Here is a 14,140-nt window from a genome sequence, read left to right on the forward strand (position 1 = left end):
ATTTTTAGGCCCCCTTTTTCCACATGGAATTTATATGGAGGGATTATCTGTGCTACATGAGCAACATTTACTGAAGACAAGCCTCATCTTTGCCAAGATTGACGGTGTTAATAATAACAGAAGAAATTATAATAATGAATGATCTCTTCAAAAAACTATTATAGTGGATAAACATGGCTGCTTAGTAGCTTAATACCACTTTAAAGTAAAAAATAAATTCCTTCTGAAATTATAATAAAGGGAAGCCACTTCAAGAATAACAATGGACGCATTCTCAAACAACAGTCACTGCCTATGATTGACTTCCTTATATATCAAATGACCTCTCTTCTTTTAGTAAAATTATAAGCCTCTATCACAATAATAAAGAGCTAGAAAATAATTAACGTTCCTTGACACAATGGCACACTACTGCAGTTATAAATGTGACAATGGAGAACATTCTGGAAGTTTGATTGATACTTGTCGCTGAGTTTATTTTGTACGATCTAATGTCGGTGTAACCTAAACTCTTACAAGATCACAGCAGCTCAGGTGGGAGAAAACACTTCCTGCAGAAATTTCTGTAGCCTACAATAATGCCAGTAGTGCAGCTGACAATTATGCGATTTTATTTCAGTGATTACAAAAACAACTCTAAAGTACATATTAGGTAGCTGAGGCAACTAGTGGCCATTGATATGGATTAACAAGGAAAAGAATGTTTTGTAAAGGCTGTAATGAACCTCAGGGAAACGGAACGCTCATCCAGTGACGAGCATCCTTCGTTAACAGCAAAACAGTGGCACTGCATTGAAAGTAGTTTGGTGGTCTGTTAAAATTGCTCTGGCTTCATTTGCTTAAGCTCTATATTCGAGTCACTGATCAGCCAAACACTTGACTAGTATTAACAGACCCTCTTTGCCTCCGGTGACTTCTGTTTAACAACATAAGGTTCCACTTTCCTTCCTAATCTACAATAAAGCCGACGCTCCTTCACTACCTGCTGGAGGAGAGTCGGCGTATGTTGGGCCATGACAGAGGCAGACGTCCAGCTAGTGGAAGCTCACCATTAACCTTTCTTGCACCAGAAATTTTATTTCATCCCTGAAACAATTGTCATGTAAAGTCACAGCACACTTATTTGAACTTGCAATGTTGAAAATGTTGGTGCTGAACTGGGAATCTAACTTGGATCTCTCTTTCTGCCATCTTTAACACTTTTCGGACAATACAGTTCCATCGTTTTGTTGAGTCCCCAACATTCCACAGTTTTCCAGGTTTCAATGAAAGGGGAAGGTCTGGTTTTAAATACTGGTTGGGTACAAAAATTTTCGCTGTGTGATTTCAAGTTGTAGCATTCGCACTGCAAATAACATGTGGAAAGCAATTACGATTTTTAGCATTTGTGCATGCTAACATCAACAATAACAATTGGTGCCAATTTTGACTATGAAACAGGCAGAGAACGTTTTATCCTATCATTTCAGATTTATAAATTCCACTCCTAGTGGCTGGTGGAAAAGTATTTGACAGGTGCATAGCCAGTGGTGATAGCACATACAGGGTTAAGAGTCCCAGTCAGCACAGAACTTTTCCTCGCATAATTTCTAGTTCAGACATGAGCATATCTCACTGGTGGTGAAATGAACTGACATTGTGTATCTATATGTGGCTAGAAAACAACATGATATATGCTGGGTTCGAAATGCAGCAGGGGAATACTTTGTTGTATAATCATTTCAGTTTCATCATCCCTCTAGCGGTGAAAAATTTTGATACATAAAATTATAACAGTTTATTGTGCTTCATTCACAATCCCTGCCCAAAACAAAACTTTATGCCCCATCATATCAAGTTTGAAAAAGTGCATATGATGTCACATGCAGTTAAAATGATAGTTAAGATCTGTAGTGACCGGATTGGAGTCCTGGATCGCAGTCCAATACAAAAGCATGTAGTTTGAAGCTGAATCTTGCTTTTTGAAATCTCATTTATTGTAATTCACTTCAGTTTACAAGCACTGAGGACCATCATCTCTGGTAAAGGGTTTTCTGATATTTACATTACTGTGGTATTGGTTTTCATATGGACGATAATAGACGAAGTGCAAGAAAGTTATGTGCCTGCATACAAACCAGGTGGAACGCAGTTCAGGAAATTTGGCTGCTTCTGAGCATGGTAACACACGCATATAAATTCGACAGGCACGACACTCGCCTGATTGTCAAACATTTCGTATTGTAATTAATGTGATACTTTGATCATCAGACATCGTTCAAAGCCTGTCTTAAAACTGGTCTTTGAAAGGTACAGCTAATGAAATGGTTGACAGCGTGTTTCAAATTGAGCTGGAGAAGGAAATCAGTACAGCGGGCAGTAAGGCACGGTGAAACTCGTGATTTGACAACAGAAAGAGGCTGTGGGTGTGGAACAGTTACATGTCATAACAGTATTACCACATTCATCTCAATTTCATTAATTAAATACGGTTGACAGGAATTTAAGTATTTTTCAAGTGAGCATCCTCACAGTGTAAGCACACATGAAACCATGGGGTAGTTACAGTAAGCTGTGTCATTCCCCAGTGATGGAAAAACACACACTAATGTGTGTGTGTGTGTGGGGGGGGGGGGGGGTGATGACCAATTTTTTTGATTGATGATGTAAGTTGTGCTGTAAACTTGCTACTGAAATAAAATTAAGTTTGTCCTCCACAAACAGTAGGTATGAATGGTAAATTCCGTGAGAATCGGAAGTCTATCTAGAAGGGCTGGCATGGGTACAAGAGGGAGTAGGATGAACATGGGATAGTGAGACATCCTCCCCAAAAAATGGGAAAACACTGTATCACTTCACTGTGTGAAGTGGACACTGTATGAAGTAAAAAATAATTCTGCTTACATGTGGTTTTATACGTCTTATTTTAATTATTAAAATCATATGTACCTGTGGTGTATAAACTTTGTGTGTAATACTATGTATAATTTTGAGAGGGTGGGGGGGGGGGGGGAGATGTCAAGTGGAATCAGTGAAAGACAGAGGCAGTTCCAGAACCAAACATTGTATATCTGTCTGTAACTGACACCCAATAGTGTGGGAAGTATGAGGCAGTGAACTAGGTGAAGATCACGACAAGAATCTATTATACATCATCAAGAGAATTTTTAAAATGTACACAAAGATAACTGTTAGTAAAAAGATTCCCGTTAACAAAAATTTTTTCAAACATAAGAGTTTGAGTCATTTCCCACAGCGTGCATAACGAGTTTGGAATAATGTAATGTTTTACATTTTTTTTCAAGAATGTAAATAACAATTGTAATATGTTTATTGCTTGAACAATGAATTTTGAAGTTAATCTTTATAGAATACAAGAGAAAGACACTGAATGATTTACAACACTGGCTCTATGTTCATTACAATTGGTTCAGGGAATGCACATAGTGTCATCTCAAACACAAGATTTCTGATATGCCACATAGCACATAAAATATTACGTAAGTATTAAAACCTAAATGAAAAATAAATGATCATTTATCAGTGTTAGTAGCTAGTAGACTTTTATGGACATATACAATTGGAAAATGGTGCAGAATAAAGGTAACTCTGGTCGCACAGACACTTTAATGGTCACAGACTATCAGAGTTGGAACAGCAACAATGGATGGGACAGATAATGTCATAAGGTGTGCCACAGGAGAATGGAAGCCTGTAGTGTTCACTGGGTGGCTATAGTGAAGCCATAGATCCACTGAAACACACACACACACACACAGGGGTGGACACCTGTTCGTTGAATACACAGTAAGGCACGGTATTCTGTGTGTCACAGAAGGGAACGTATCCAAGCACTGCGTGAGCTTTATGTAATGCTGAGTACAGAGGCGAACAAAATGAGGTGGGAAGACTCAACTTTATGGGACCAGCTGGAACTGCGCTGCAAGAGGTGTGAGCAGCCAGACACTGCGGCACCGATGCTTACTTCACCTGGTTTTCTGAACATCTTCCATACAAGCCCTCACAGCAGAGCATTCTTTTATATTATGCGTCTTTAGAGCAATTAACATCTTCCGTGTACTATCTGGATTTGGAGAGAACCAAGAATTATCTTGGGATAGTTACTGGCATATGGCTTGCACGTGGAAAGAAAGTGACCGACAACTACGTAAGAGCCAAAGCTGTAATACTAAGGTGTGAATAGTGATTACTCTGATAATCTGCTTTTATACAAGACGAAACTTCCACAGGTCAACATCAGCCATCTAAATTTGTAAAAATGTTACCACCATCCTCTATAATCATTCTGCAGTACACTACCTTGCTCGAGGTGTCGATTGTAAGTGACTTTGTCATCATCTTCATGCAGTGTGGCACTATTCAAAGGTGTCTCATTGTCATCAGCCACAGAGGCAATGGACAACTTTAGAGACCACTTCATGGGAACAGGGCTACAGCAACCAGTACAGGCTGCCGGTTGCAAACTACACCCGTCACTGTGTCTGAGCCTATGCTGGGCAATACAGCTTTGTGTCCACAGCAGTCTGCCTCATGCTCTATTCACACAGTGAGTGTACCCTCTGTCATGACAGTTGATGCTAAAACCTAAACAACCACTTTCTGTATACATGTAGTTTAATATAATGCCCACAAACTGGCTCTTTGATGGTTTTTGTTAGCTAACATACCTGGTAATGAACACTGTTCAGTTTAGGGGTTCACTGAAACTGCTACACGAGGGTAATGATAGCATTGTGAGCTATCGTCAAATGACTGTCTATGATGGTGTATTTTACAGCAGACACACGTCTACGAAAATTCAGTGGGAAAAATTACACAGTTGGAAATACACACACCTAGAACCGAGAGACACGAATGAGTGGGTTGTCTCACACTTACCTGGTTTGTGGTGGTGGATCATACAGCAATCTGCTCACTTCGATCAAGTCCTTAGGTTGATGAAGCATCGCATCTGCCCACCCCTGAGTGGCCATCACCTCGTGGGTACGTGCCTTAATAAATTCGATGGCGGCTCGCCTGAGGTCACTGCAGGAGTGGCGGACTGCGAGGGTGGCTGCAGCCGCCGCGGTCTCCACGGTCAGCTGAGCGGCCACCTGCCGCTCGCACTCCGCCTTCAGCCCCGACGCCCCGTATTTATCTGCTGCGGCCAGCAGCTGGGGGGCCGTGCCGGGCAGCTGGGGGGCCGTGCCGGGCAGCTGGGGGGCCCGCTGGGTGTACAGGTAGGAGACCAGCTGCCTCAGCACCGGGCCCCCGATGTCGGCAATCCTCACCACGCCAGTGCTGGCCTCGAGGGTGTCGTGGGCGAACATGGCCGCGAACACAGGGCTCCTGTCCGCCAGGACGGCCCTGTGCACCACCAGCCGAGTCTCACCTGCCTCGAGTATCACCATGGCGTCGTCCCCGGCGTCCAGCAGGTCCCCCAGGTCCACAGCCACCGTCTCTGTGATGTCCTTAACTGCTTCCATTGCGGACGATTCTGAAACACGGCAACACGGAGCAGCCCTTTCAGCATACAGGTGACTGACAATACTACGAGTGACAGCCACATCTGTCTCCAGCGACAGTTGATAAATACAGGGTGAGTCACCTAACGTTACCGCTGGATATATTTCGTAAACCACATCAAGTACTGACGAATCAATTCCACAGACCGAACGTGAGGAGAGGGGCTAGTGTAATTGATTACTACAAACCATACAAAAACGCACGGAAGTATGCTTTTTAACACAAACCTACGTTTTTTTTAAAAATGGAACCCCGTTAGTTTTGTTAGCACATTTGAACATACAAACAAATATGTAATCAGTGCCGTTTGTTGCATTCTAAAATGTTAATTACATCCGGAGATATTAAAACCTAAACTTGACGCTTGAATACCACTCCTCTGTTGTTCAATCGTCTGTATCGGAGAGCACCGAATTACGTAGGGATCCAAAGGGAACAGTGATGGACCTTAGGTACAGAAGAGACTGGAACAGCACATTACGTCCACACGCTGACACCTTTTTATTGGTCTTTTTCACTGACACACATGTACATTACCATGAGGGGTGAGGTACACGTACACACGTGGTTTCTGTTTTCAATTGCGGAGTGGAATAGTGTGTCCCGACATGTGAGGCCAATAGATGTTCAATGTGGTGGCCATCATTTGCTGCACACAATTGCAATCTCTGGCGTAATGAATGTCGTACACGCCGCATTACACCTGGTGTAATGTCGCCGCAGGCTGCCACAATAGGTTGTTTCATATCCTCTGGGTTGTAGGCACATCACGGTACACATTCTCCTTTAACGTATCCTACAGAAAGAAGTCCAGAAATGTAAGATCAGGAGAACGGGCTGGCCAATTTATGCGTCCTCCACGTCCTATGAAACGCCCGTCGAACATCCTGTCAAGGGCCAGCCTAGTGTTAATTGCAGACTGTGCAGGTGCACCATCATGCTGATACCACATACGTCGACGCGTTTCCAGTGGGGACATTTTCGAGGAACGTTGGCAGATCATTCTGTAGAAACGCGATGTATGTTGCAGCTGTTTGGGCCCCTGCAATGAAGTGGGGACAATGTTTCAAGCGTCAACTTTAGGTTACAATATTTCCGTGTGTAATTAACATTTTACAATGCAACAAACGGCACTGATTACGTATTTGTTTGTATGTTCAGATGTGCTAACAAAACTAACGGGGTTCCATTAAAAAAGAACGTAGGATTGTGTTAAAAAACATACTTCCGTGCATTTTTGTATGGTTTGTATTAAACAATTACACTAGCCCCTCTCCTCACGTTCGGTGTGTGGAATCGGTTCGTCAGTATTTGATGTGGTTTACGAAATATATCCAGCGGTAATGTTAGGTGACTCACCGTGTAAAGTCCATCCTTAGTCGGTTCCAGCAGTATCACACCCTTTCTGTCCGACTGATGCCATTGGTGAATAACAGCAGATCTTTAATAATACCATTTTCAAGGTTTACCTTTTCTTTCAGCATATTTCATTTGGAGAACAAGCTCCAGAAGCGGCAAGGACATTATTTCGATCTTTTTTTCTACAGTGCAATGTTATTTGGTATGGAAATGGTTTGAAATAGACGTCTACCAAAATACTAAATAGGCTGTACAGAACTATAGTATTACTCTATTCAACGAGATGTTCTCTTTACTTCTCCTGTTATTCAGGAAAACAACACTGTTTTATGACCTGAATCTGTATTATTCGTCATTTAACAAGCAGTCATGCGTGTACCCTTGCAGGAGTTGCTTCACACAGGGGATGAAGCCCGTGCGTCGGGAGACTGACGTGCGTTCACAGTGAAAGGTCGTGAAGTGGGTTCAGCCGAGTACGCAGTTCAAATTGTCATCCACCAGGGTACAGTAGCGGACAGACACATTCAAGAAACAGTGAATTGTACTGTTTATTTCTTGAAGGATTTTTCTTTTATGGTTGTACAGTTTTGTGTATGTTTTTAGTAGTGTGGATGATGTGTGAATGCGGTCTAAAGTAAATATGTAGATCACTGTTATAGTGACAAACGCCGTACGAAGTAACGTGAGAAATTTTTAATACACTGTGAATTAAGACGACGGGGAATTTTGTATTATAGTGTGTCAAGTATGTTTATGGTAAAGGGAAGCTAATTTCAGTGTAAATGTAAACAGTTAATAATGTAAAGTATAAATAAAGTATCAGAATGTCAAATATTTTGGAAAAAAGTACAGTTCGAGTGTGTTGTTTATTGATTTGTTAGTCATGAAAAAAGCGCGCTAACACAGGAGAATAATATTTTTGTATTGGCCTTAATGCAGACTGAGCAATCACAACAGAGTATTCTTCACGCATCTCTTCTCTTGCAAATGGAGAATGCTTACACCAATCCAAGAAGTCAGATCCCAGCCTTTCAATGGTACGGTCGTGTGTAGTATGAGCTCCGAAGGAAGTAGTCGTTTGCCAGTTTCATGTCTGCATGTGCTACATGTCTCAAAAGTGCTTTACAGTGAAGGTAAATAAATTCATTCATAGCGGCATCAACGAGCAGCAATACGGCAGGGCAGCGCTACCAACTTACACGACAAGCGGGGACCCTGAAACTGGGACGGCGGCAGACGGAGGAGGTCTGACACTCAGTTTCTGCACGCCGAGGCTGCAGCATTCGACGAAAGATGAGTTTGTTAGAACTGTTTTGTGTGTGTGTGTGTGTGTGTGTGTGTGTGTGTGTGTGTGTGTGTGTGTGTGCGCGCGCGCGCGCGCGCGCGCGCGCGAGCTGCAGACTGAGTAACATGGTAAGTGATAAAGATTTTGTAAATACGAAAAAAGAAGGATTCTCATTCAGTGGAAGTGCTTCACAAACTAGCACGCTTGAACAGAGAGAAGTAGATGTTGAAGTAAAAGAGGAGGTTTTTGAGGATGTTTCTTTGTTACTTACGGACGGTGAAGTAGACTTTGCTTCAAGTACGTCAGTTGATGTAACTAGTGGAGACAATGAAGATCCTGAAAGTCACATTAAGCCGGCCAGAGTGGCCGAGCGGTTCTAGACCCTACAGTCTGGATCCGCGCGACCGCTACGGTCGCAGGTTCGAATCCTGCCTCGGGCATCTATGTGTGTGATTTCCTTAGGTTAGTTAGGTTTAAGTAGTTCCAAGTTCTAGGGGACTGATGACCACAGCAGTTAAGTCCCATAGTGCTCAGAGCAATTTGAAAAAAAGTCACATTACGCATGAAATCGGTAAAAATCAATTGCATGATGACAATATTGGTAGTGTTACTGAATCAAATGTGGATACCAAATTCGGAATGGTACCGAAGGAAAATGATAAACAGGGAACAGTAAAGCAGAAAATAGAACAAAGAGGATATGTTTGCAGCATTAATGGATTCTATGAAAGATGGACATACTAATTTGGCTGAAACAACTGATCAGAACATCAATGGAAAACTTGAAAAGCAGACTGCGGTTTTAAAATATATGTGGGAAAATGATCTTAAGTCGTTAGAAAGTAAAGTGGATGGCAAAATTTCTGAAGTTGAGAATAACTGCCAACAATCCACTAGAACTGTAGAAAAAGAATTAACAGATGCCTTGAAAAAAGTTGCTATTGGAAACAAACAAAGGGCAGATGTGATAAAAGATAGAGTGCAGAAACGAGGTCAAAATAACGGCGGTAGTGTGTGTGTGTGTGTGTGTGTGTGTGTGTGTGTGTGTGTGTGTTTTAAGATCACAAACTGTTAGGCAGTAAAATCAGTTCTGAATATGCCAAATGTATGACTGAAGTAAGAAGTGTGTCCGACTGAATGGGCGAGACAGAAGAAAATGTTCTTCAGCTAAATAACCAGGTAGAAGAGGTTGAAAATAAGTCTGGTGAGCACAGCAGTAGATTATGCCAAGTTGAAACTAACCTCAGATATGGAACAAAGAGTAGTGGGTGTAGTTTTGTAGCAGCATTATCTGAAATATCGTATGTCGCTAACAGGCAGTTTTGATTCAACAGAAAATGTACATCCAAAAGAATTTTGGAATGACTTCGAAGGAGTTCTACCTAGTTTGTGGCCAGACAGACAAAAAATAGGGTTCATTACCTCTCAATTCTAGGAAGAGGCTAGAATTTGGGGGGTTATTGCTACTAAACAGTACGATATTCTATATATATTTAAAGAGGCGTTTTTTAAAGAATTTTGGGGCAAGCAAAAACAAATGAAGTTGCTAAATAGCTTCTGGGCTAGGGAAACGTTTAATCCTAGGAAGGAAAGCTTAAGAAAGTTTGCGTTAAAATGGACGACAAACTTTTCATATTTAAACAACAAAGCCGAGACAGAAGAAATTGTTATGGGCCTGGAAGGTAAATTGCCCATGAACTGGCGAAACAAAATTATTGCAGCGCCTGGGGATGACGTTTATAAATTCATTGCTGTTTGGAGAGAGTTGACAAGTTGTTCCATGAGGAGGAGCATGCAAATCGTAACATCAGACCACCAAATAATGCAGAACCGCGGCAGAATGCAAACGTTAACAGAATTGGTGTGAGCCCCGGAAACAGCAGGAGGTGGCGCTACCCAACAAATGATAGGCGAAATAATGGGGAGCAGGTGCTCAATTATCGGCCGTATTCTCCGGTGCGAGAGGATGACGATGCGCCAAGGTGACAGCAAATGGTGGTAAACTTAAGAAATGGTACAGAATCCGTTAAACTAAATGCCGTCTGTGAAAGGGCTAGCGTTTACAAGATGGGAAGTAGCAATTTGAACCCGCTAGCAAAACCCTTTGTACGTGTTAGAACTAAACAGGCTGGGACTGTGAGTGAGGAGCAGAAGAAGGTAGTAACAACGGACGAAACGAGCTATATACACACATCTGTACATTTAACGGAGGTCTAGGAGATTTTTTGGACAGACACAAAATAAGCACTGTATTGCAGACGAAACGGGTGATGAATTAGCGGAGAACGTCCTTAGCAACCAAGTTGAAGTCTAGTCATGTTCTGGGGAAGGAATAAGTACAGAAGCTGCAGAATTATAAGAGATTGGTGATGTCAGTATAGAAGAAATACTATTGTCTATAAATGACATTTGTGAGGCTATAAGGGAGAGGCAGGAAAATTGTGACCAAAATGGCGGTCAGCCAACTAATCATGAAAGAAAGAAAGAGAGAGAGAGAGAGAGAGAGAGAGAGAGAGAGAGATTGGGGGGGTGGGTGGGGAAGGAGAACACGGAGAATGGCGAAACGCCGGAAAAAAATTTTTGAGCTGTCATTAGTGAACAGAATAAATAGTATGGGGGAGAAAAGTGATGTGGGTAATTCTGCAAAAATCTGTGTAATTTCTGGAAACATGGAAGATTTCGATAGAAGAGAGGTTGTGAACGATTTTTTGGAGCAGGGTTCTGACACCAGCAATGAAGGGAAGGTGTTGAGTCAGCCAGTAATCAGTCTGCAAGTGTGGAACGAAGAAGTGCAGTGCTTGGCAGATAGTGGCAGTGGTTTACGTGCTGTGGGTAAAAGTTTGTTAGGATCGTTGCCAAATAGAAATGAAGTTGTAATAATGCCAGTAACGGGGCTGCAGATAATTGTAGCTACAGGAAAAGTTGAAAACCTGTTAAACAGGAAGTTCTGTTGCGATTGAAAATAAATGGTGTACTCCATGACTTCCTTATAATCGCTGATCTATGTATAAAAATGCCAATTGGCGTAGATTTCTTTAACCAGTACAAAGGGAGATTAAGTTTTAATGAAAATGTATTTTTTGAAAGTAATAGAAAATGACTTAACATTTAAACTAGTTGCCCATCCAGCGGAAATAGTAATTTTATTATTTTATTTCCTCAAAAATGTGAAGGCACGTTTTCACAAACTCACTTTGGACTAAAAAAAGGAAAAAGAACCAAATGTGCAGGACTAGTGGTGTTTACGCTGACCCCCCCCCCCCCCCCCCACACACACACACACTTAGCGTTAAATGAATGTTGCTTTCGTTCTGTAGAATTTTACTCCTTGTTTTCCACATGGCTAATTTGCGTAACAGAAAAAAATGTTACGCGTAGAAAATTCTTTCTACATCTACATCCATACTCCGCAAGCCACCTGACGGTGTGTGGCGGAGGGTACCCTGAGTACCTCTATCGGTTCTCCCTTCTATTCCAGTCTCGTATTGTTCGTGGAAAGAAGGATTGTCGGTATGCTTCTGTGTGGGCTCTAATCTCTCTGATTTTATCTTCCCGGTCTCTTCGCGAGATATACGTAGGATGGAGCAATATACTGCTGGACTCTTCGGTGAAGGTATGTTCTCGAAACTTTAACAAAAGCCCGTACCGAGCTACTGACCGTCTCTCCTGCAGAGTCTTCCACTGGAGTTTATCTATCATCTCCGTAACGCGCTAACAGTTTCGCAAACCGTCGACTTTTACACGCATGTTCGGCACAAACTGTTCTCCTGGTTCACCGATGACATTGCAATTCTGTCAGAGACAGCAAAGGACTTGGAAGAGCAGTTGAACGGAATGGAGAGTGTCTTGAAAGGAGGGTATAAGATGAACATCAACAAAAGCAAAACGAGGATAATGGAGTGTAGTCGAATCAAGTCAGGTGATGCTGAGGGAATTAGATTAGGAAATGAGACACTTAAAGCAGTAAAGGAGATTTTCTATCTGGGGAGCAAAATAACTGATGATGGTCGAAGTAGAGAGGATATAAAATGTAGACTGGCAATGGCAAGGAAAGCGTTTCTGAAGAAGTGAAATTTGTTAACATCGAGTATAGATTTAAATCTCAGGAAGTCTTTTCTGAAAGTATTTGTGTGGAGTGTAGCCATGTATGGGAGTGAAACACGGACGATAAATAGTTTAGACAAGGAGAGAAAAGAAGCTTTCGAAATGTGGTGCTACAGAAGAATGCTGAAGATTAGATGGGTAGATCACATGACTAATGAGGAGGTGCTGAATAGGATTGGGGAGAAGAGGAGTTTGCGGTACAACTTGATTAAAAGAAGGGACCGGTTGGTAGGGCATGTTCTGAGACATCGAGGGATCACCAATTTAGTATTGGAGGGCAGCGTGGAGGGTAAAAATCGTAGAGGGAGACCAAGAGATGAATACACTAAGCAGATTCAGAAGGATGTAGGCTGCAGTAGGTAGTGGGAGATGAAGAAACTTGCACAGGATAGAGTAGCATGGAGAGCTGCATCAAACCAGTCTCAGGACTGAAGACCACAACAACAACAACAACAACAAGGAAAATCTTGTTTCGCTAGCTGTCGATAACTCAAATTAGTACCAATGGAGTCAAAAAAATAAGAAGGTAAGTATAAGTACTGATATATCGCCAAATATAAAGTTCTCTGTGTTTACGAATTAGCAAAATATTCTCCTTGTGTGCTATCATTCGCCAACTTTTCGTTTCGATGTCTCGAGCGGTTTAGGAGATACGAGAGATGTTGCGCGTATTTCATTCTCGCGGGCGTGAGACTGGAAGTGAGCGCGCTACATAGGATCCGTTTTCTCGAGATCGGAGGCAGATAGAGACCTCCTCCCAAGTCTAAACAAAAATTCAGCATGTTGGCTAAATTTCAAACGCAACAACATATGGTTTAACCAAACGCAAAATCATAGCGACCCTTATTTTTCATTGCAGGCTTTTCGAAGTTCTTACTATAATGTGTATATCGAAATAAGTATGACAATTAGCGAGATGATGGGCACTTGGCCACGAAGCTGCCATATAACGCAACAAGCAAGTAAAAAATGAAATAATGTTACCGAGTAGTTTCTGTAAAATCGTTTGAGAAAGATTACAGTGTGCGCGCGCTTCGTTTGTCAGCGTGGAGCGCCGTCAGCCGGCGCGTGCAAAACACGTGCACGCGTCTCGACCTGCGCTGGACACGCGTGATTCGTGCGCGTCGCGCTGTAGCGTCGTGTCGCGCCCAGGCCTAAAGACGGCCCTTCCTCAGCAACGGGCGGGCTGGCACCAGCGGGGCTCTGGTGGGAGTGCCGCGGACTCGGTGGCGGCAGGAACGCACTGCGGAAGCGTGGAGCAGGAAGGAGGACGCTGACCGCCAATCGACGAACCACATTCACCACAAAACCGTACAATTTGTGTTGTCAAAGTACGCCAGCATGTCAACAATTGTATTATTTATACGATCTGACTGAAACTGTTGTTCCACCCGTAAACGGTAAATTTTAAGTGGTTCCAGTGTTTCCTGTTACGAATGTACCGGTATACTCTCATCTGCATAACTGTTAATTCGTTACATCGCCCCTTACGCGTAGCAATCAAATCTAAACATGAAGTACTAAAAACTAATATTGCGATGCATAATGTAGCAGGAATGAGCTACCACCTGCATCTTCAAACCTAAGGCCACTTTACGGTGTGTGGTGGAGGGTATTTCGTGCACCGAGGCCATTCTACTCTGCGCCTCGCTGGCTTCCCGCCCACCCCCGCCGACTATCACCAGCGTGGCCGCGTGACGTCACCTCCCGCCGCTGCCGACCCTGGACTGGCGACACGCACTTATCTGCACCCACCGCGCGGACGCCCGCTTCCTGCCGACAAACCGCAGTGCCGCAGTGCAAGCGTGTCTCCTCGACGCTTTCAGGCCTGCGGCGAAATGAGCGCGACGAGAAAATACGAGAAACTGCAGCCTACACACGGGCTTA

At 42.8% G+C, this 14,140-nt stretch overlaps 1 protein-coding gene across 3 annotated transcripts in view; it reads right to left on the minus strand.

The window, feature by feature from the left end:
- LOC124553628 (protein roadkill-like) overlaps window positions 1-14,140 on the minus strand; it is a 106,665-nt gene that overhangs the window by 42,700 nt on the left and 49,825 nt on the right. For all 3 annotated transcript variants that reach the window (XM_047127488.1, XM_047127489.1, XM_047127490.1), the window contains exon 2: window positions 4,879-5,476. In XM_047127488.1, coding sequence (XP_046983444.1) covers window positions 4,879-5,465 — 587 coding nt within the window. In that variant the 5' untranslated portion in view covers window positions 5,466-5,476. The remainder of the gene's footprint in view (window positions 1-4,878; window positions 5,477-14,140) is intronic.

Source organism: Schistocerca americana, chromosome 11 (assembly GCF_021461395.2).
Source record: "Schistocerca americana isolate TAMUIC-IGC-003095 chromosome 11, iqSchAmer2.1, whole genome shotgun sequence".
Lineage (NCBI taxonomy): Eukaryota > Metazoa > Arthropoda > Insecta > Orthoptera > Acrididae > Schistocerca > Schistocerca americana.